Below are 24039 nucleotides of genomic sequence, written 5' to 3'. Positions count from 1 at the left end.
AAACTGTTCCCGAAATGTTGAGTGTGTGTCTTCAGGCTCCTGTACCTCCTCCTTGCTGGTAGCAATGAGAAGAGGGCACATCCTGGGTGATGGGGGTCTTTAATGATGGAGGCTGCCTTTCTGAGGCATCGCCTTTTAAAGATGTCCTCAATGCTGCGGAGACTAGTGCCCATGATGGAGCTGGCTGAGTTTACAACTTTCTGCAGCTTTTTCCGATCCTGTGATTAGAATATTGATCTGGCATTTGAAAGTATTGGTAGTTGCCATTGGCAATAAGTAAGTACAGTTTTTTAATTCATACCTATTACCTTGACAGTGTGTTTAAATAGATGTAGTCATCACACTGGAACAACATTTGTTTTGTAATTAGAAACCTGCTGTGTGAAAGTCCGATAGCAACAGTACACACTCACTTTCTAATGCCAAACTATCAGCCTCAAAATAACTGTTCACAGCTTATAGTAAACAGTTGGACCATTTGCAGTTTCTTTATTTCTTGCCTTGTTGACATGACTTACTGATATTGAGACAAGTCTGTTATTTGGCTGGAGGTATTTTTTTTCCCAAAGGCAATCTTGGGCAATAATGCACAAGTGAGATATTTATTTTTAAAGCCAGGAAAAGCTATCTATCAGCACCTGCTTCTGTTGGCATGCAGGAAAATAAAATATACTGCTACTTGTGAAAAATGGCCTTTCCTTCAAGCCATGGTGCTGGAAGTAGCTTTCTGTATTAACAGATGTTTATTCTACTGTGAATATAAAGTAGCTTGCTGTATTAACAGATGTTTATTCTACTGTGAATATAAAGTTGAGAGAACAAGATATGGATGCAGGAAAGAAACACAGATGGTAGTTTGCCTTCCAGGTGCCAGGGTCCGGGATGTTTCTGATTGTGTCCACGACATCCTGAAGTGGGAAGGTGAACAGGCAGAGGTCATGGTACATATTGGTACCATCGACATAGGTAGGATAAAGGAGGAGGTCCTGAAAACAGAGTACAGGAAGTTACGAAAGAAGCTGAGAAGCAGGACCTCAAAGATAGTAATCTCGGGATTACTGCCTGTGCCACGTGACAGTGAGTACAGGAATAGAGTGAGGTGGAGGATAAATGTGTGGTTGAGGGATTGGAGCAGTGGGCAGGGATTCAGATTTCTGGATCATTGGGACCCCTTTTGGGACAGGTGTGACCTGTACAAAAAGGATGGGTTGCACTTGAATCCCAGGGGGACCAATATCCTGGTGGGGAGGTTTGCTAAGGCTATTAGGGAGAGTTTAAACTAGAATTGCTGGGGGTGGGAATGGAACTGAAGTGACAGAGGAAAGGGAAGTAGGCTCACAAATCGAGACAGCTTGGAGACAGTGCGAAAGGGAGGATAGGCAGGTGATAGAGAAGGGATGCACTCAGACCGATTGTTTGAGATGTGTCTATTTTAATGTAAAGAGTATTATGAACAAAGTGGATGAGCTTAAAGCGTGGATCAGCACTTGGAGATATGATGTTGTGGAATGGCTACTTCAAGTGCCAGACTTTAGACAGGGAGGGAGACAAAAGAGGTGGGGGCGCGGCACTGCTGATCAGAGATAGTGTCACGGCTGCAGAAAAGGAGGAAGTCATGGAGGGGTTGTCTACGGAGTCTCTGTGGGTGGAAGTTAGGAATAAGAAAGGGTCAATAGCTCCACTGGGGGTTTTTTATAGACCACACAATAATAACAGAGACTTTGAGGAACAGATAGGGAGACAGATTCTGCAAAGGTGTGATAATAACAGGGTTGTTGTGGTGGGAGATTTTAATTTCCCAAATATTGATTGGCATCTCCCTAGAGTGAGGTGTTCGGATGGGGTGGAGTTTGTTAGGTGTGTTCAGGAAGGTTTCTTGATGCAATATGTAGATAAGCCTACAAGAGGAGAGGCTGTACTTGATCTGGTATTGGGAATGAACCTGGTCAGGTATCAGGTCTCTCAGTGGGAGAGCATTTTAGAGACAGTGATCACAATTCTATCTCCTTTACCATAGCATTGGAGAGGGATAGGAACAGACAAGTTAGGGAAACGTTTAATTGGAGTTAGGGGAAATATTAGGCTATCAGGCAGGAACTTGGAAGCATAAATTGGAAACAGATGTTCTCAGGAAATGTACGGAAGAAATGTAGCAAATGTTCAGGGGATATTTGCGTGGGGTTCTGCATAAGTACGTTCCAACGAGACATGGAAAGGATGGTAGGGTACAGGAACCGTGGTGTACAAAGGCTGTTGTAAATCTAGTCAAGGAGAAAAGAAAAGCTTACAAAAGGTTCAAAAAACTAGTTAATAATGGAGATCTATAAGATTATAAGGCTAGCAGGAAGGAACATAAGAATGAAATTAGGAGAGCCAGAAGGGGCCATGAGAAGGCCTTGGTGAGCAGGATTAAGGAAAACCCTGAGGCATTCTACAAGTATGTGAAGAGCAAGAGGATAAGATGTGAGAGAATAGGACCAATCAAGTGTGACAGTGGAAAAGTGTGTATGGAACTGGAGGAAATAGCAGAGGTGCTTAATGAATACTTTACTTCAGTATTCACTATGGAAAAGGGTCTTGGCGATTGTAGGGATGACTCACAGTGGACTGAAAAGCTTGAGCATGTAGATATTAAGGAAGAGAATGTGCTGGAGCTTTTGGAAAGCATCATGTTGGATAAGTCACCGGGACCAGATGAGATGTACCCCAGGCTACTGTGGGGAGCGAGGGAGGAGATTGCTGAGCCTCTAGCGACGATCTTTGCATCATCAATGAGGATGGGAGATGTTCTGGAGGATTGGAGGGTTGCGGATATTGTTTCCTTATTCAAGAAAGGGGGTAGAGATAGCCCAGGAAATTATAGACCAGTGAGTCTTAGTTCAGTGATTGGTAAGTTGATGGAGAAGATCCTGAGAGGCAGGATTTATGAACATTTGGAGAGGCATAATATGATTAGGAATAGTCAGCATGGCTTTGTCAAAGGTAGGTTGTGCCTTACAAGCCTGATTGAATTTTTTGAGGATGTGACTAAACTTATATTGATTAAGGTAGAGCTGTAGATGTAGTGTATATGGATTTTAGCAAGGCATTTGATAAGGTACCTCATGCCAGGCTTATTGAGAAAGTAAGGAGGCATGGGATCCACTTGAAGTACTGTGCTCAATTCTGGTTGCCTCACTACAGGAAGGACGTGGAAACCATAGAAAGAATGCAGAGGAGATTTACAAGGATGTTGCCTGGATTGGGGAGCATGCCTTCTGAAAATAGGTTGAGCAAACTTGGCCTTTTCTTCTTGGAGCAGCGGAGGATGAGAAGTGACCTAATAGAGGTTTACAAGATAATGAAAGGCATTGATCTTGTGGATAGTCAGAGGCTTTTTCCCAGGGCTGAAATGGCTAGCATATGGGGGCATAGCTTTAAGGTGCTTGGAAGTAGCTATAGAGGAGACGTTAAGGTTAAGTTTTTTACGCAGAGAGTGGTGAGTGCGTGGAATGGGCTGCTGGCGGCAGTGGTGGAGGCGGAAATGATAGGGTCTTTTAAGAGACTCCTGGATGGATACATGGAGCTTAGAAAAATAGAGGGCTATGTGTAAGCCTAGGTAGTTCTAAGGTAAGGACATGTTCGGCATAGCTTTGTGGGCTGAAGGGCCTGTATTGTGCTGTAGGTTTTCTATGTTTAAAATCCCATAAAAATCCTGTTTTCAGTATTACAACAATGGAAAGTGAGAGCACAGACACAAGATGAGAGAGGAGAGATTTAAAAGGGAGCTGAGAGGTAACGTCTTTACCCAGAGGCAAGTGAGTGTCCGAAATCAGCTGCCAGAGAAAGTAGTTGAGAAGTGTACTGTTACAGTGTAGGAGGTTGTCATTGGTTGCAACGGGAGCTGGGCTCAGAAGTTGCAGATGGAGTTCAACCCAGAAAAGTGTGGAGTGTTTCACTTTATAAAGTCAAATTTCAAGGCAGAATACGGAGTTAAAGGCAGTTTGGAGGAACAGAGGGATCTTGGGATTCACGTCCATAGATTCCTCAAAGTTGCAGAACAAGTTGATAGGGTGGTTAAGAAAATGTATTATCTATTGGCCTTCATTAGTCAAGGGTTGGAGATTGTTTCAAGACCTGTGAGGTAATGTTGCAGATCTATAAAACCCTGGTTAGACCACACTTGGAGTACTGTGTTCAGTTCTGGTCACCTCATTATAGGAATGATGTGAAAGCTTTAGAGAGGGTGCAGAGGAGATTTGCCAGGATGCTGACTGGATTAGAGAGCGTGTCTTACGAGATGTGGCCATGGAGGCCAGGTCATTGGGTGCATTTAAGACAGAGGTTGACAGGTTCTTGATTAGTCACAGCGTGAAAGGTTATGGGGAGAAGGCAGGAGAATGGGGTTGAGAGGGAAATGGAGCAGCCATGATTGAAATGGGCTGAATGGCCTGATTGTGCTCCTGTGTCTTATGGTGTAGAATAGGTTGAGTGAGCTATGGCTTTCTTTTTGCAGCGAAGGAGGATAAGAGGTGACTTGATAGAGGTATACAAGATGATAAGAGGCATTGATAGAGTGGACAGCCAGAAACATTTGCCCAGAGTGCATAAGGCTAGTATGAGGGGTCATAATTTTAAGGTGATTGGAGGAAATTATGGAGGGGTGTGTCAGTGGTAGGTTTTTTTTACACAGAGAGTGGTGGGTGTGTGGAATGCCCTGCCAGGGTGGTGGTAGAGGCAGAAACGCCTTGGACGTTTATAAAACTCTATAGACACGTGGGTGATAGAAAAATGGAGGGCTATGTAGGAGGGAAGGGTTAGATTGATCTTAATGTAGGTTAAAAGGTTAGCATAACATCATGGGCTGAAGAGCCTCTGCTGTACTGTAATGCCCTGTGTTCTAAAAATTCCAGATATCTGCCTGCACTTACCTCTGACTACACCCTGACAAAGATGAGACATCTGGCCATAAGATATAGGAGCAGAAGTAGGCCATTCGGCCCATCAAGTCTGCTCCGCCATTCAATCATGGGCTGATCCAATTCTTCCAGTCATCCCCACTCTCCTGCCTTCTCCCCATAACCTTTGATGCCCTGGCTAATCAAGAACCTATCTATCTCTGCCTTAAATACACCCAATGACTTGTCTTCCACAGCTGCTCATGGCAACAAGTTCCACAGATTTACCACCCTCTGACTAAAGTAATTTCTCCTTATCTCTATTCTAAATAGACATCCTTCAATCCTGAAGGCATGCCCTCTTGTCCTAGACTCCCCTACCATGGGAAATAACTTTGCCATACCTAATCTCTTCAGGCCTTTTAACATCCAGAATGTTTCTATGAGATTCCCCCCTCATTCTCCTGAACTCCAGTGATTACAGCCTGACGTTCCTCATACCCTCTCCTACCTGGAACCATTCTTGTAATCATTCCTGTCAAGGAATAAATAAAAAGAAGTTTAGCTTATGTGGAGCAGCTCGTCTCGGAGTGGGCAGTTGATACTTCAGCTCATCAAGGCTTTGGAGAGGAGAGGCATAGGACATAAGTAGATCTTCTCTCATTACTTATTCTTTCTTTCTTTCTTATGCACACTTGGAGCAGTGGGGATGCTGGACAGGATAGCGCGATGCTCCTCTTGCGGGATGTGGGAAGGCAGGGAGACCTCCAGTGTCCCTGACAACCACACCTGAAAAAAGAGCATCCAGCTGCAGCTTCTAACAATCCGTGTTAAGGAGTTGGAGCTGGATGAACTCCGGATCATTCGGGAGGCTGAAGGGGTGATAGATAGGACATAATAGTTACACCCAAGGTGCAGGACACAGGAAACTGGGTGAGAGTCAGGAAGAGGAAAGAGGTTAAAGAGCCCGTGTAGAGTACCCCTGTGGCCACCCCACTCAACTGTATACTACCACTGTCTGGCTTCTCACGCAAAGCCAATGTCAAATCCAATTCACTACCTCATACTGAATGCTGAGTGACTGAACCTTCTCGACCAACGTTCCATGCAGGACCTTGTCAAGGTCCATGTAGACAACATCCAGCGCCTTTTGTCCATCAACTTCCCTGGAAACCCGTTCAGAAAACATGACCTACCAGGCACAAAGCCGTGACGCCTCACTCCTGCCTGCATTAAATCCCATCATCATGAGCAGTGGTTCCCACCCCAAGCAGAATTAAACAGGTTCTTAAACAGTAAATGGATTGGGAATTCAAGATTGTTTCATGTCATTTCCAGTACACAAGTGTAAAGGAAAACAAAATAATTGCTACTGCGGATCCGATGCAGCACAAAAAACACATAAGATAAATAACACAATAATAATAAAAACACAATAAATATAAATACATAAGATAGCTTATATACATTGATTGTATGTCATAGAGTGACTCTAGGCACAGGAGTGTCTGTACATAAGTTGTCTGACAGGAAGTGATAAAGCAGTAAACACAAAATACTGCTAATGATAAAGATAAAATAATGATAATGAGAAAAATAATGATAAAGTAGTGGTGGTTGGGGGTGTGGAGGGATGGGTTAGTGAGTGGAGGTGTTGATCAGCCTTACTGCGTGGGAAAAGTAACTGTTTTTGAGTCTGGTAGTCCTGGTGTGGATGTTACGTAGCCTCCTCCCTGATGGGAGTGGGATAAACAGTCCATGGTGGGTGGGATCCTTCATGATGTTACTGGCCCTTTTCCAGCACCTTTCTGTATCTCTGTCCCTGATGGTGGGTAGGCTGAACCAGCAACCTTTCTGAATTTCTCGTTTCTTTTCCAGGTTTGACCCTGCACGAGCTGTTCAGCAACTCCGGGCCTGTGGGGTGTTGGAGACGATCCGTATTAGTGCCGCAGGATATCCCTCCAGGTAGGTGTACTGCTCCTTCCACTGTACTGAGGTTAATCTCAAATCTATAGCTTGGACTGTAGAATAAAGATCCCATCTTAAATGATAACTGCTTACTTAGGGGGCGTTATGGTAGCATTGTGGCTCTATACAACCCGTGACTGGGGTTCAATTCCTGCTGCTTTCCGTAGGGAAAGATTAAAGATTAGATTAGATTATTAGATTATGAGGACACGCAGTCCTCTTTTATTGTCATTTAGTAATGCATGCATTAAGAAATGATACAATATTCCTCCGGTGTGATATCACAAAAACACAGGACAGACCAAGACTGAAAAACTGACAAAAACCACATAATTATAACATATAGTTACAACAGTGCAAGCAATACCATAACTTGATGAAGAACAGGCCATGGGCACGGTAAAAAAGTTCAAAGTCTCTGAAAGTCCCACATCTCACGCAGACGGGAGAAGGAAGAAAACTCTCCCTGCCATGCCCGACCACAGTCCGACTCTGAGTCGTACGAAAACTTCGAGCCTCCGACCAGCCCTCCGACACCAAGCACCGAGCACCATCTTTGCCAAGTGCTTCGACCCCAACCCCGGCCGCCAGCAGCAGGCAAAGCCGAGGATTTTGGGGCTTTCCCTTCAGAGATTCTCGATCGCACAGTAGCAGCGGCAGCGAACCGGGCATTTCAGAAGTTTCTCCAGATGTTCCTCTGTGCTTCTCACGGCTGTCTCCATCAAATCAGAATTGTGCATGGTACCCTATTTAACAAATACGATATCATTTCACCGGAGAGGCTGTGCGCACTGCGTCGCGTCGCCATCTTCTCCTCCCGCCTCCTTTATTTGTCACATGTACATCGAAACATGCAGTGAAATGCATTGTTTGCATCCGAGGATGTGTTGGGGCAGTCCACAAATGTTGCTGTGCTCCGCCACCAACATCACAGGCCCACGTTTTACTAACCCCAGCCCTAACCGTATGGCTTTGTAACATGGCAGGAAATTGGAGCACTTAGGCAAAACTGATGCGGTCACAGGGAGCACACAAGCACTTCACAGAGTTGTATGTTCACCCCTGACTGCCAGGATATAATGCCAGGTTAATGATACCAGGAATGAAAAGGTTAACATGTGGAGTGTTTGGTAGCTCTGGGTCTGCTCTCGCTGGAGTTTAGAAGAATGAGGGGGGATCTCATTGAATACTTTTGAATATTGAAAGGTCTTGGTAGAGTGGATATTTTGATAGATAAATGTTTCCTGTGGTGGGGGAGCCTCGATCCAGATGGCACAACTTCAGAATAGTGTGACGTCCATTTAGAACAGAGATGAGAAGGAATTTCTTTAGTCAGAGGGTGGTGAGTCTGTGGAATTCATTGCCATGGATGGCCGTGGAGGCCAAGTTATTGGGTGTATTTAAAGTGGAGGTTAATAGGTTCTTGATTAGTCAGGGCATCAAAGGTTTCGGGCAGAAGGCAGGAGAATGAGTTTGAGAGGGATAATAAGTCAGCCATGATGGAATGGCAGAAGTTATTCAATGTACAGAATAGCCTAATTCTGCTCCAATATATAAGACCATAAGACATAGGAGCAGAATTAGGCCAGTTGGCCCATCAAGTCTGCTCTGCCATTCAATCATGCTGACCTTTTTTCTCCATCTCAGCCCCATTCCCCAGCCTTCTCCCCATAACCTTTATTGCTGCGTCCAAACAAAAACCTATCAAGATCTGCCTTAAATACACCAAAAGACTTGGCCTCCATAGCTGCCTGTGGTAATAAATTCCGCAAATTCACCACCCTCTAGTGAAAAACAGTTCTCTGCATCTCTGTTTTAAATGGACACCCCTCTACCCTGAGGCTGTGCCCTCTTGTCCTAGACTCCCCCACCACGGGAAACATCCTTTCCACATCTACTTTGTCTAGGCTTGTCAACATTTGAAAGGTCCCCCTCATCCAGTGAGTACAGACCCAGAGCTAACAGAAACATAGAAAACCTACAGTACAATACAGGCCCTTCGGCCCACAATGCTGTGCCGAGCATGTATTTACTTTAGAAATTATCTCGAGTTACCCATAGCCTCTATATTTCTAAGCTCCATGTACCTATCCAGGAGTCTCTTAAAAGACCCTATCGTATCTGCCTCCACCACCGCCGCCAGCAGCCCATTCGACGCACTCACCACTCTCACCCTGACATCCCCTCTGTACCTACTCCCAAGCACCTTAAAACTGTGTCCTCTCGTGCTAGCCATTACAGCCCTTGAGAAAGCCTCTGACTATCCACCACAGTCAATGCCTCTCATCATCTTATATACCTCTATCAGGTCACCTCTCATACTCTGTCACTCCGTCCTCGTATGATAACCCTTTCATTCCCAGAATCATCATTGTGAACCTCCTCTGGACCCTCTCCAATTCCAGCACATCTTTTCTCAGATGAGGATCCCAAAACTGTTCACAATACTCAAGGTGAATCCTCACCAGTGCCTTATAAAGCCTCAGCATCACATCCCTGCTGTTGTGTTATAGACCTAAATTGGACCATATATGTTCTTATGGACCAATGAAGGCAAACAAACTGTCCACTTTCCACTATCTACTTGTGATCCACCTTCAGAGAGCTATGGACCAGTATCCCCAGGGCTCTCTGTATATCATTGTTCCTCAGAACCCTGCAATGCCTTGTTTGCCCAGATTAAACACCATCTGCTATTTCTCAATAGGTGGACGTACCACGAATTCTTTGACAGATATCGGGTCCTAATGAGGAAGAAGAACATAATTTTGAATGATAAGAAAGAGACCTGCAGGAGGCTTCTGGATAATATTATCAAGGTAATCATGACTTCAAGAATCAAGATAATTTAATGTCATTTCCTGTTCACAAGTGTAAAGGAGAACAAAATAATTGTTACTCTGGATCTGATGCAAAAGAAAACCACAATAAATATAAGCAACTCACATAAAAGTTGCTGGTGAACGCAGCAGGCCAGGCAGCATCTCTAGGAAGAGGTACAGTCGACGTTTCGGGCCGAGACCCTTCATCAGGACTAACTGAAGGAAGAGCTAGTAAGAGATTTGAAAGTGGAAGGGGAAAGGGAGATCCAAAATGATAGGAGAAGACAGGAGGGGGAGGGATGGAGCCAAGAGCTGGACAGGTGATAGGCAAAAGGGATACGAGAGGATCATGGGACAGGCGGTCCGGGAAGAAAGACAAGGGGGGGGGAACCCAGAGGATGGGCAAGGGGTATATTCAGAGGGACAGAGGGAGAAAAAGGAGAGTGAAAGAAAGAATGTGTGTATAAAAATAAGTAACAGATGGGGTACGAGGGGGAGGTGGGGCATCAGCGGAAGTTAGAGAAGTCGATGTTCATGCCATCAGGTTGGAGGCTACCCAGACGGAATATAAGGTGTTGTTCCTCCAATCTGCGTGTGGCTTCATCTTTACAGTAGAGGAGGCCGTGGATAGACATGTCAGAATGGGAATGGGATGTGGAATTAAAATGTGTGGCCACTGGGAGATCCTGCTTTCTCTGGCGGACAGCGTAGATGTTCAGCAAAGCGGTCTCCCAGTCTGCGTCGGGTCTCGTCGATATATAAAAGGCCACATCGGGAGCACCGGACGCAGTATATCACCCCAGTCGACTCACAGGTGAAGTGTTGCCTCACCTGGAAGGGCTGTTTGGGGCCCTGAATGGTGGTAAGGGAGGAAGTGTAAGGGCATGTGTAGCACTTGTTCCGCTTACATGGATAAGTGCCAGGAGGGAGATCAGTGGGGAGGGATGGGGGGGATGAATGGACAAGGGAGTTGCGTAGGGAGCGATCTCTGCGGAATGCAGAGGGGGGGGGAGGGAAAGATGTGCTTAGTGGTGGGATCCCGTTGGAGGTGGCAGAAGTTACGGAAAATAATATGTTGGACCCGGAGGCTGGTGGGGTGGTAGGTGAGGACCAGGGGAACCCTATTCCTAGTGGGGTGGCGGGAGGATGGAGTGAGAGCAGATGTACGTGAAATGGGGGAGATGCGTTTAAGAGCAGAGTTGATAGTGGAGGAAGGGAAGCCCCTTTCTTTAAAAAAGGAAGACATCTCCCTCGTCCTAGAATGAAAAGCCTCATCCTGAGAGCTATGGGCACCCGTATGGGTCCTAGCTATGCCTGCCTTTTTGTTGGTTTTGTGGAACAATCTATGTTCCGTGCCTATTCTGGTATCTGTCCCCCACTTTTCCTTCGCTACATCGACGACTGCATTAGCGCTGCTTCCTGCACGCATGCAGAACTCGTTGACTTTATTAACTTTGCCTCCAACTTTCACCCTGCCCTCAAGTTTACCTGGTCCATTTCCGACACCTCCCTCCTCTTTCTAGATCTTTCTCTCTCTGTCTCTGGAGACAGCTTATCCACTGATGTCTACTATAAGCCTACTGACTCTCACAGCTATCTGGACTATTCCTCTTCTCACCCTGTCTCTTGCAAAAACACCATCCCCTTCTCGCAATTCCCCTGTCTCCACCGCATCTGCTCTCAGGATGAGGCTTTTCATTCTAGGACGAGGGAGATGTCTTCCTTTTTTAAAGAAAGGGGCTTCCCTTCCTCCACTATCAACTCTGCTCTTAAACGCATCTCCCCCATTTCACGTACATCTGCTCTCACTCCATCCTCCCGCCACTCCACTAGGAATAGGGTTCCCCTAGTCCTCACCTACCACCCCACCAGCCTCCGGGTCCAACATATTATTCTCCGTAACTTCCGCCACTTCCAACGGGATCCCACCACTAAGCACATCTTTCCTTCCCCCCAGCTCTCTGCATTCCGCAGGGATCGCTCCCTACGCAACTCCCTTGTCCATTTGTCCCCCCCCATCCCTCCCCACTGATCTCCCTCCTGGCACTTATCCTTGTAAGCGGAACAAGTGCTACACATGCCCTTACACTTCCTCCCTTACCACCATTCAGGGCCCCAAACAGTCCTTCCAGGTGAGGCAACACTTCACCTGTGAGTTGACTGGGGTGATATACTGCGTCCGGTGCTCCCGATGTGGCCTTTTATATATTGGCGAGACCCGACGCAGACTGGGAGACCGCTTTGCTGAACATCTACGCTCTGTCCGCCAGAGAAAGCAGGATCTCCCAGTGGCCACACATTTTAATTCCACATCCCATTCCCATTCTGACATGTCTATCCACGGCCTCCTCTACTGTAAAGATGAAGCCACACTCAGGTTGGAGGAACAACACCTTATATTCCGTCTGGGTAGCCTCCAACCTGATGGCATGAACATCGACTTATCTAACTTCTGCTGAGGCCCCACCTCCCCCTCGTACCCCATCTGTTACTTATTTTTATACACACATTCTTTCTCTCACTCTCCTTTTTCTCTCTCTGTCCCTCTGAATATACCCCTTGCCCATCCTCTGGGTTCCCCCCCCCCCTTGTCTTTCTTCCCGGACCTCCTGTCCCATGATCCTCTCGTATCCCTTTTGCCTATCACCTGTCCAGCTCTTGGCTCTATCCCTCCCCCTCCTGTCTTCTCCTATCATTTCTCCTATCTCCCCCTCCCCCTCCAACTTTCAAATCCCTTACTCACTCTTCCTTCAGTTAGTCCTGACAAAGGGTCTCGGCCTGATACGTCGACTGTACCTCTTCCTAGAGATGCTGCCTGGCCTGCTGCGTTCACCAGCAACTTTTATGTGTGTTGCCTGAATTTCCAGCATCTGCAGAATTCCTGTTGTTTGCACAATAAATATAAATACATAAGAGAGCTTATATACATAGATTGATTGGACATAAGGTGACTGACAGGAAATGATAAAGTAGTGGTGATTGGGGGTGTGGAGGGGTTGATCAGCCTCACTGCTTGGGCAAAGGAACTGTTTTTAAGTCTTAAACACAAGAAATACTGCAGATGCTGGAAAGAAAGCAATAAAATGCTGGAGGAACTCAGCAGGTCAGGCAGCATCTATGGAGATGAATAAACAACCGACATTTTGGGCCAAGACCCTTTTTCAGGACTGGAAAGGAAGGGGAAAGATGTCAGAATTAAAAGGTGGGGGAAGGGGAAGGAGGGTCGCTGGAAGGTGCTAGGTGAAGCCTGACGGTCCTGGTTTCATCCATGAGTAGAGTTGGTGGGATGTTACTGGCCCTTTTCTGTATATATGTGAACAAGTTAACTGTTAGTTAAAAAGGCCAGTCTTTGTCAACAGGTGACGAGAGGTGCCTTCTCTTGCTAAGGTCTGCATGTTGTTTGTTTTGCTCTGTGTTTACATCCTGCCTTTGGCATTGCAAACCTTTCGGATCTCTCAATAAGTTACTCTGTTTCCTACATCAGTGGGAGTTGTAAACCACCATCAGGGACCCCCACCATCCATGCTATGCTCTCTTCTTGCTGCTGCCATCAGGAAGGAAGTGCAGTAGCCAAAGGGCACACAACACCAGGTTCAAGATGAGTTCTTACCCTAAAACCGTCAGGCTCTTGAGCATGTACATCACATTCAAAATAGTGAGCAAAAAAACATAGTCACGCAAAAAACACATATGTAATCCAAGAAGCATAGTGGCAAGACCCACAAATGAATTGTAGAGATTCCCAGCAGTGCACAGCTACTGCCATCCAGCCTGTGATTCCACCAATCAAACACTGGAGGGCAGCGCGCAACCGAGCACAGACGCCATGCTACACCGCCTCCAGCGTCCCTCTCCTGGTCTACAGCAGCAGGCAAACCCGTAGTTTGAGGCCCAATCCTCACTTCAGCTGAGGCCACACAGTTCCCATGCCACCTGCCGTGCCACCAAACAGGGCAAACAGGCTTCTGGCACCTTACATTATCAATGTCCAACAGGGTCTTGCGATCGCAAGAGAAACGTACAAGACAATCACCCACGGTTACACTGCACGTCGCCTTCGTGCAGCAACTCCAGTGCCTTCGGGTAGCAAGCAGCAACACCGTCTGTAACCGGGCCTGTCCTCCAAACCCAATCCGGCTGCCCCGACACACTGGCCAACTATTCCGACGCCACAGGACTCCTCCACCACCCTGGCCGGCTCCTCCAATCAACGAGCAGCTCACTGATAGGGTAGGCCCACAGCACCTGAAGCTCTTGGAGCCCAGCACCATCTTGCAATCATAATAAAACACATTTAACAAAGAAAAAACACCTTTGATTTGCCCCCCCCAGAGGCTGCTGCATCCAAATGCTCCACCATCTGCCCAACTCATGCTCTCAGTCTTATTTATTTATTTTTATTTGTGTGTTTTTTTGTACTTGCTCAGTTTGTCTTTTACACATTGTCTTTCCATTTTTCTCTTTTCTATTTATGATTTATAATTTAAATTTTGAATATTTACTAATTTTTACTATTTTTAATATTTAATATTTATAATCCAGGGAGAGGGAAGCGCAGAATCAAATATCGCTGTGATGATTGTACGTTCTAGTACCAATTGTTTGGCGACAATAAAGTATAAAGTATTGTCTTTGTGTGTAGTTTGTCATTGATTCTATTATATTCCTTTGTTCTACTGTAAATGCTTGCAGAAAATGAATCTCAGGATTGTATATGGTGACATACAGGTACTTTGCTAATAAATTTATTTTGACCTTTGAACTTCTATTCTGTCTTGTCAGGATCCGGATAAATTCCAGTTTGGCAAAACCAAGATCTTTTTCCGTGCTGGTCAGGTGGCGTACCTGGAAAAGCTTCGAGCCGACAAGTTCCGGGCTGCCTGTATGATGATCCAGAAGACGGTTCGTGGCTGGTTGCAGAGAATCAAGTACAGGAGGATGAGGAAGGCTGCCATCACAATTCAAAGATACGTCCGAGGTTATCAGGCACGCAGGTAGATCCATTTGCGCGATCTTCAGTTTCTGTGTATTAGTTCCTAATAGTTATCATCAGAGGAATTTATCCAGTGTATGCTGCTGTATGCTTTTAATTGACTGTAAATGAACAAAATCAGTGCAGATAATGAATTGCATCCTCCAAATCTTCATTTTCATTGTAACATTCAAGATGATTGTCGATACCTTCTAATTCTTCAGAGTTCTGAACTTATTGAAGTCGTGAAATCATTTCATTTTCACTCCCATCATTTCTGGCATCTCCAAGGCAGAATGCTTGAAATCACAGTGTGCAAAATAGTTCTGAATATATATATGTAGTACAGATGAGGGCAAAAAAAATAGTGAGGTACAATGCAAAGGTATAAAATTACTATAAATTACAAATTAGTGTTTAAAATCAAAAGGAATAATATGATGGTGTTCATGAACCATTTAGATGGTAGAGGGGAAAATGCTGTCTTGAATCATTCATTGTGGGTGCTAAGACTCCTGTACCTCCTCCCTGATGGTAGTACACAGAAGAGGGAATGATGCATGATGTCAAGGCCTTTAGTGATGGATGCCACCTTCTTGAGGCATCAACTCGTAAGGATGTCTTCAATGGTGGGAAGGGTTGGGCCTCTGATGGATCTGGCTGATTTTACAATGCCCTTCGGCCTCTTGTGATCCTGTGCATTGGGGTTGTGTATCAGACAGTGATGCAAACCAGTCATAAAGCTCTTGTAGAGATTTGCAAAAGTCAATGGTGACACTTTCATCGGTGTACTAGTGCACCTACTCATTAACGCAGATCTCCTCAAACTGCTAACGAAGTAGAGCCTCCGGCGTGCCTTCTCGAATGTGTTGGGCCTTGAATAGACCCTCTGAGATGTTGATGCTGCTCGCCCTTTCCACCGCTGACCCTTCGATGAGCTGTTAGCTGTGAATAGCCCCATTGACCATGACAAACGCTCAAAACCAGTCCAGCAGCTTCAACAGGAGAGCCTAATTGAAGGGCATTGAATTAGAAAATAATTACATTGTATAATGACACAGAAGAAGGCTATTTGATCTTTCAGTTCCATATTGGCCCTCAGAGGAACAATCCCATTTCTTCATCAGAACCATCAATTATCCCCGTTTACCAGTTCAATTATCTCCAGTTTCCACACCTGCACAGTGGGAAGTGCAGAAGTCCATCACAGGTAAACCCCTCGCCACCACTGAGCACATCTACACCAAGTGCTGTCTCAGGAAAGCAGCATCCGTCATCAGGAACCACACCACCCAGGCCATGCTCTCTTCTCATGGCTGCCATAAGGAGGAAGGTAGAGGAGCCTCAGGACTCACACCAGTGGGTTCAGGAACAGTTAATACCCCTCAACCATCAGGCTCTTGAACCAGAGGGGATAACTTCACTCAACTTCACTCACCTCATCACTGAACAGTTCCCACAACCTATGGACTCACTCTTAAGGACTCTTCATCTCATTTTCTTGATATTTATTGCTTAGTTCATTATTATTATGATTTCTTTTTGTATTTGCCCAGTCTGTTGTCTTTTGCACATTGGTTGTTTGTCTATCCTGTTGTGTACAGTACTTCTATTGTGTTTCTTTGTACTTAGTGTGAATGCCCACAAGAAAATGAATCTCACAATTGTATATGATGATAATACACTTTGATAATAAAGATACTTTGAACTTTGCGGTCAGAGATTAGCTGGGGATTGGGAGACAGTTAAATAGGGTTTACACCTCTGAGGAAGATAACAAATACAAAAACATTTCTTATTATGTTTTTTATCATAATGATTTTAATTCATTTTCAGTACTTCAAGGTATTTTGATAAAATACTTCCATTCCCCATTTTGGTCCCCCTCACCCGTTACCTTCTTCTCACCTGTTTATCATCTCTCTCTGGTTCCCCTCCTCCTTCCCTTTCTTCCAAATTCCATTCTCCTCTCCTATCAGATTCCTCCTTCTTCAATCTTTCATCTACCACCTCACACCTTCCCCCTCACCTGGTCTCACATCACCTGCCAGCTTGTGCTTTTTCCTCCCTCCCCCTCCCCACTTCTTACTCTAGCTTCTGCCCCCTTCCTTCCCAGTCCTGATGTAGGGACTCAGCCCGAAACGTTTATTCCCCTCCATGGATGCTGCCTGGCCTGCTGAGCTCCATAAGCGTCTAAGACTATAAGACAGAGGAGCAGGATTAAGCAATTCAGCCCATCGAGTCTGTTTTGCATTCCATCATGGCTGATTTATTATCCGCCTCAACCCCATTCTGCTGTCTTCCCCCTGTGATCTTTAACACCCTGACTCATCAACCACCTGTCAATCTCTGCTTTAAATCTATTCAATAACTTGGCCTGTGGCAACAAATTCCACAGATTCACCACCCTCTGGCTAAGGAAATTGCTCCTCATCTCTGTTTTCAAGGAATGTCCCTCTATTCGGAGGCTGTGTCCTCTGGTCCTCGACTCCCACACTATAGGAAACATTCTCTCCACATCCACTCTGTCTGGGCCTTTCAATATTCGATAGGTTTCAATGAGATCCCCCCCTCATACTTCTAAACTCCAGTGAGTACAGGCCCAGAGCCATCAAACACTCCCTGTACTTTAACCCTTTCATTCCTGGGATCATTCTTGTGAACCTCCTGCTGGCTCCAATGTCAGCACACCTTTTCTTAGATAAGAGGCCCAAAACTGATCACAATATTCCAAGTGCAGTCTGACCGAAGCCTTGTAAAGCCTCAAGCTGACATCCTCGCGTTTGTATTCCATAAATGAGTTGAAATTGCTAAGGGGTGTCTCAGGTGCAGGCATGTGAATTGAGCAGCGGGTGAGTTGTGCTGCATGTAAAGTTGCTCTTCCTTTGACTTTCTTCTCTTCTGTTCATTCTAAGGTTGGCGGACTTCCTGCGGAGATCGCGAGCGGCGATAATCTTGCAGAAACAGTGCAGGATGCTGGCAGCCCGTCGCAAGTTCCTGAAATTTCGCAACGCAGCTATCACAATTCAGGCGTACGCTCGGGGGAGGTCTGTGCGTCAGGTGTACCGTGAGGTAAGTGAGTTAGTTAACTCTATCACCCTTACAGGGGTGTAGTCTGCTGACAGCAGCTCGCCAAAGTCCTCTGTCCTGGGCCTGTCTTTCAAATTGTCCCCAGGTGTAGTCCATGTTCAGCTTCAAGGTTGTGACAGCAAGTTCCACGTTCATACACGGTCTTTACATTCCATGTTCCTATGGTGGTGATTCTGGGCTGACAGAAAGCTTCTGCTTTCACCACACGACTTCATACATCTTCCAGTAAAGACCACAAAGCTCTCACAAAATGCTGGAGGAACTCAGCAGGTCAGGCAGCATCTGTGAAGCGGAATAAACAGCTGACGTTTATGGACTGGAAAGGAAGGGGAAAGATGCCAGAGTAAAGAAGTGGGGTGTGTGGGGGAGAGGACAAGTTAGAAGATGATTGAGGAGTCCGAGAGCAGCAGAAATCAGAGAACGGGGATCAGTGAGAGTGGGTCTCACTCAACTCCTGTCAAAGAGAAGATTTAAACTTTTTCAGGGAAGGCGTCCCTCGAAGAGACTTCACAATGAAAACAGATTAATGTTATGGTATGGGGTAGGACCAATACTTGTGCTCATTCTGACTTGTTCTGAATTTTTAAAAAAGTTTACATTTGTATTTCAGCTGTAGCTCCTTGCTAAGTGACTTTGATGCCCATGAAATGATAGATGGCAAGGTAGCCGAATGCTTTTCAGTGCTCTGGTTTCCTCCCACGTTCCCATCACATACGGGTTAGTCGGAGAATTGGCCGTGGGTGTAGTTGGGCAGAGAGACTCGTTGAGCCTGTTACCGTGCTGTATCTCTATGAAAACATAAAGCGTGCAGTTCATACCACTCTGCAGTTGACATACGATCTTCATTGTGATTCATTTCCTGATTGGTTAGCTCTATTTAAATATTGATGGACTGAACTGTAGCATCGCGGTGAGCAGAACGCTATTACAGCTCGGGCCTTCCGGAGTTCAGAGTTCGATTCCGACGGCGCCCGTAAGGAGTCTCTGTACGTCTTCCCCCCGGAATGAGTGGGTTTTCCCCAGGTGCTCTGCTTTCCACCCATGCTACAAAGATGTTTTGAATAGATTAATTGGTCATTGAAAAATTGCCCTGTGATGAGGTTAAGGTAATCGGGGTTGTGGTGTTGCTGGGTGGCGTGATTTGAAAGTATTGCTAAATAAATAAACGTTTCAACGATTTGTTCCTAGACCTGGAAACCAAAGGTGGTGAAATCACAGCCAGAACATCAGGTTTTGGTGGTACCAACAATATGAGATGCATGAATTTGTAAATTATTTACATGGAATTAAATTTTACGTATCATCTTTGAGAATTCACATTGTGTAGGGAGTCCACAAAAAGAGATTGAGGGAGATTTGATGGAAGTATACAAAATTATGAGGGGTGTAGATACAGTAAATGCAAGCAAGCTTTTTCCACTGAGGTTGGGTGAGACTACAACTGGAGGTCATGGGTTAGGGGTGAAAGGTGAAAAGTTTATGGGGAACTTTTTCACTCAGAGGGCAGTGAGAGTGTGGAATGAGCTGCCAGCAGAAGAGGTGGATGTGGATTTCATTTCAACATATGAGGGATAAGTGCATGGATGGGAGGCGTATGTTCAAAGTTTAAAGTAAATTTATTATCAAAGTACATTTATGCCATCTTATACAAGCCCGAGATTCATTTTCTTGTGGGCATTTACAGTAAATATAAAGAAACCCGATAGAATAAATGAAAAACTACACACAAAGACAGACAGCTGATGTGCAAATGGAGACAAATTGTGCAAATACATAAAGAAAAGAATAATAATAGATAAATAAATAAATAGAGGGTTATGGGCCATGTGCAGGTGGATGGGACTAGGCAGAATAACAGTTCAGCATGGAATTGATGGGCTGAAGGGCCTGTTTCCGTGCTGTAATACTCTATGACTGTGTACACAACACAATACATTTTGATATGGTATGGCTGATCCTATCCTGTAATGTTAATTTGCAGAAGGGAAGGAATAGTGTGAAAAATGAGGTAATTATTAATGAATGCTTCAACATCCTTCTTCAAGGGTCAGATGACAAGACATAATATTCTTCACTGTTCCTTCACAGTAATATCACAACATTGTTGAAACACACATTAATTAATTCCTTTAACTTTGTCTGCAATTCAAACTTAAAACACCTTAGCAAACCCTGAACGTTGTGGTAGAACAGTATGTTTTCTCAGCAATATAATTTACCACCTCTTGTACTCACACTACAAAATACCAAAATTATGCTTAAATGCATGTTATTTCTCTAATTTAAGTGAGGGTTAAGTCAAATTTAATGAAAACAAATTTTTGTGAATCTTTGAAAAGTGTTTTAATCTATATTAAATTTTAATGAATGCATTTTAATTAATGAACACAATAGTTTTCAATAAAAATTGTTTACCATAAACTACAGAATTAAAGTAGAAATTACAAAAATTTAATTCAGTCACCACATTATTAGTTACAGGAGTGGAACCCGGCATGGTCTTCTGCTGCTATAGCCCATCCACTTCAATGTTCGATGTGTTGTGCATTCGGAGATGCTCTTCTGCACACCACTGTTGTAACAAGTGTTACTTGAGTTGCTGTTGCCTTCCTGTCAGCTTGAAGCAGTCTGGCCATTCTCCTCTGACTTTTCTCATTAACAAGGTGTTTTTGACCACAGAACTGCTGCTCACTGGATTTTTTTTGTTTGTTCACACCATTCTCTATAAACTCTAGAGACTGTTATGCATGAAAATCCCAGGAGGTCAGTAGTTTCTGAATACTCAAACCACCCTGTTTGGCACCAACAATCACTTCATGGTCAAAGTCACTTGGATTGGATTTCTTCCCCATTCTGTTTGATCTAAGCAACAACTGAACCTCTTGACCATGTCTGCATGCTTTCATGCGTTGAGTTGCTGCCACTTGATTGGCTGATTAGATATTGGCATTAACAAGCAAGTGTAGAGGCATACCTGATAAAGTGGCCACTAAGTGTATATGACACAATATAATCCTCAGCAATGGATGTCAAAACCATCTTTATGGAATCATAGATTATTACCGCCTAGAAACAGGCCCTTTAGTCTGTGCTGAACTGTTTCTCTGCCTAGTCCCATCACTTTTTCATTTCCGTGATCATTGTGGTTAACTTACTTTGGGCCTGTTCTCTGTTCTATGTCCCTCTCAATCTCGTCTGGATATGTACCTTAGTGTACAGGTACAGGCTGTGGTCTCTCTTTGATTATTTTAAAGAGATTTCTCCCCCAAAATGGAGAATGTGGATATCCATTGGCTGTTGTGTGTGTGTGTGTGTGTGTGTGTGTGTGTGTGTATGTGTCTGTAAGAGAGTGTGTGCGTATGTATGTATGTATGTGTGAGTGTGTGTGTGTGTATAAGTGTAAATGTGTGAGAGAGCATGTGTGTCTGTGAATGTGTGAGAGAGCATGTGTGTCTGTGTGAATGTGTGAGAGAGTGTGTGTGTCTGTGTGAATGTGTGAGAGAGTGTGTGTGTCTGTGTGAATGTGTGAGAGAGTGTGTGTATCTGTGAATATGTGTGTGTGAGAGAGAGAGAGTGTGTGTGTTTGTATGAACCTATGTAATTTTCCTGCCCATTTCCCCGGTGTCTCTGTGGACTGGTTGTGTATGAATCTGTGTAATTTTCCTGCCCATTTCCCCGGTGTCTCTGTGGACTGGTTGTGTATGAATCTGTGTAATTTTCCTGCCCATTTCCCCGGTGTCTCTGTGGACTGGTTGTGTATGAATCTGTGTAATTTTCCTGCCCATTTCCCCGGTGTCTCTGTGGACTGGTTGTGTATGAATCTGTGTAATTTTCCTGCCCATTTCCCCGGTGTCTCTGTGGACTGGTTGTGTATGAATCTGTGTAATTTTCCTGCCCATTTCCCCGGTGTCTCTGTGGACTGGTTGTGTATGAATCTGTGTAATTTTCCTGCCCATTTCCCCGGTGTCTCTGTGGACTGGTTGTGTATGAATCTGTGTAATTTTCCTGCCCATTTCCCCGGTGTCTCTGTGGACTGGTTGTGTATGAATCTGTGTAATTTTCCTGCCCATTTCCCCGGTGTCTCTGTGGACTGGTTGTGTATGAATCTGTGTAATTTTCCTGCCCATTTCCCCGGTGTCTCTGTGGACTGGTTGTGTATGAATCTGTGTAATTTTCCTGCCCATTTCCCCGGTGTCTCTGTGGACTGGTTGTGTATGAATCTGTGTAATTTTCCTGCCCATTTCCCCGGTGTCTCTGTGGACTGGTTGTGTATGAATCTGTGTAATTTTCCTGCCCATTTCCCCGGTGTCTCTGTGGACTGGTTGTGTATGAATCTGTGTAATTTTCCTGCCCATTTCCCCGGTGTCTCTGTGGACTGGTTGTGTATGAATCTGTGTAATTTTCCTGCCCATTTCCCCGGTGTCTCTGTGGACTGGTTGTGTATGAATCTGTGTAATTTTCCTGCCCATTTCCCCGGTGTCTCTGTGGACTGGTTGTGTATGAATCTGTGTAATTTTCCTGCCCATTTCCCCGGTGTCTCTGTGGACTGGTTGTGTATGAATCTGTGTAATTTTCCTGCCCATTTCCCCGGTGTCTCTGTGGACTGGTTGTGTATGAATCTGTGTAATTTTCCTGCCCATTTCCCCGGTGTCTCTGTGGACTGGTTGTGTATGAATCTGTGTAATTTTCCTGCCCATTTCCCCGGTGTCTCTGTGGACTGGTTGTGTATGAATCTGTGTAATTTTCCTGCCCATTTCCCCGGTGTCTCTGTGGACTGGTTGTGTATGAATCTGTGTAATTTTCCTGCCCATTTCCCCGGTGTCTCTGTGGACTGGTTGTGTATGAATCTGTGTAATTTTCCTGCCCATTTCCCCGGTGTCTCTGTGGACTGGTTGTGTATGAATCTGTGTAATTTTCCTGCCCATTTCCCCGGTGTCTCTGTGGACTGGTTGTGTATGAATCTGTGTAATTTTCCTGCCCATTTCCCCGGTGTCTCTGTGGACTGGTTGTGTATGAATCTGTGTAATTTTCCTGCCCATTTCCCCGGTGTCTCTGTGGACTGGTTGTGTATGAATCTGTGTAATTTTCCTGCCCATTTCCCCGGTGTCTCTGTGGACTGGTTGTGTATGAATCTGTGTAATTTTCCTGCCCATTTCCCCGGTGTCTCTGTGGACTGGTTGTGTATGAATCTGTGTAATTTTCCTGCCCATTTCCCCGGTGTCTCTGTGGACTGGTTGTGTATGAATCTGTGTAATTTTCCTGCCCATTTCCCCGGTGTCTCTGTGGACTGGTTGTGTATGAATCTGTGTAATTTTCCTGCCCATTTCCCCGGTGTCTCTGTGGACTGGTTGTGTATGAATCTGTGTAATTTTCCTGCCCATTTCCCCGGTGTCTCTGTGGACTGGTTGTGTATGAATCTGTGTAATTTTCCTGCCCATTTCCCCGGTGTCTCTGATGTAGCTCCTGCACTTTGCTCTTCCCACAGTTACTATTCCAGCACAAAGCTACCGTCATTCAGAAGAACGTGAGGGGTTGGATGACTCGCAAGCGATTCCGCAGGATTCGCAATGCAGTCGTTTACCTGCAGTGTTGTTACAGACGGATGAAGGCACGTCGCGAGCTGAAGGTGTTGCGCATTGAAGCGCGATCGGTGGAACACTACAAGAAGCTCACCAGCGGCATGGAGAACAAAGTTGTTCAACTTCAACGGAAAGTGGATGATCAGGTGAGAGAGCTTTCAGTATGGAAAGAACACATTTGGTAGCTCTAGGTCTGTACTCGCTGGAGTTTACAAGAATGAGGAGGGTCTCATCGAAACCTATCGAATATTAAAAGGCCTAGATCATAAGACTATAAGATATAGGAGCAGATATAGGCCATTCAGCCCATTGAGTCTGCTCCGCCATTCAATCATGAGCTGATCCAATTCTTCCAGTCATCCCCACTCCCCTGCCTTCTCCCCATACCCTTTGATGCCCTGGCTAATCAAGAACCTATCTATCTCTGCCTTAAATACACCCAATGACTTGGCCTCCACAGCCACTCGTGGCAACAAATTCCACAGATTTACCACCCTCTGACTAAAGTAATTTCTCCACATCTCTGTTCTAAATGGACATCCTTCAACCCTGAAGTCGTGTCCTCTTGTTCTAGAATCGCCTACCATGGGAAATAACTTTGCCATATCTAATCTGTTCAGGCCTTTTAACATTTGGAATGTTTCTATGAGATCTCCCCTCATTCTCCTGAACTCCAGGGAATACAGCACAAGAGTTGCCAGACATTCCTCATACAGTAACCCTTACATTCC

At 45.1% G+C, this 24039-nt stretch overlaps 1 protein-coding gene across 2 annotated transcripts in view; it reads left to right on the top strand.

Annotated features, from left to right (window-relative positions):
• The window catches only part of LOC134343838 (unconventional myosin-Vb-like), a 293220-nt gene that overhangs the window by 207601 nt on the left and 61580 nt on the right, over positions 1-24039 (top strand). For both annotated transcript variants that reach the window (XM_063042611.1, XM_063042610.1), the window contains exons 17-21: positions 6756-6842; positions 9553-9664; positions 14450-14661; positions 17555-17711; positions 23215-23454. In XM_063042611.1, the coding sequence (XP_062898681.1) occupies positions 6756-6842; positions 9553-9664; positions 14450-14661; positions 17555-17711; positions 23215-23454 (808 nt within the window). The remainder of the gene's footprint in view (positions 1-6755; positions 6843-9552; positions 9665-14449; positions 14662-17554; positions 17712-23214; positions 23455-24039) is intronic.

The sequence above is a fragment of the Mobula hypostoma genome, chromosome 3 (genome assembly GCF_963921235.1).
Source record: "Mobula hypostoma chromosome 3, sMobHyp1.1, whole genome shotgun sequence".
NCBI lineage: Eukaryota > Metazoa > Chordata > Chondrichthyes > Myliobatiformes > Myliobatidae > Mobula > Mobula hypostoma.
The sequence above is the reverse complement of the archived record's forward strand: the minus strand, read 5'-3'. Positions and strand labels throughout refer to the sequence as shown.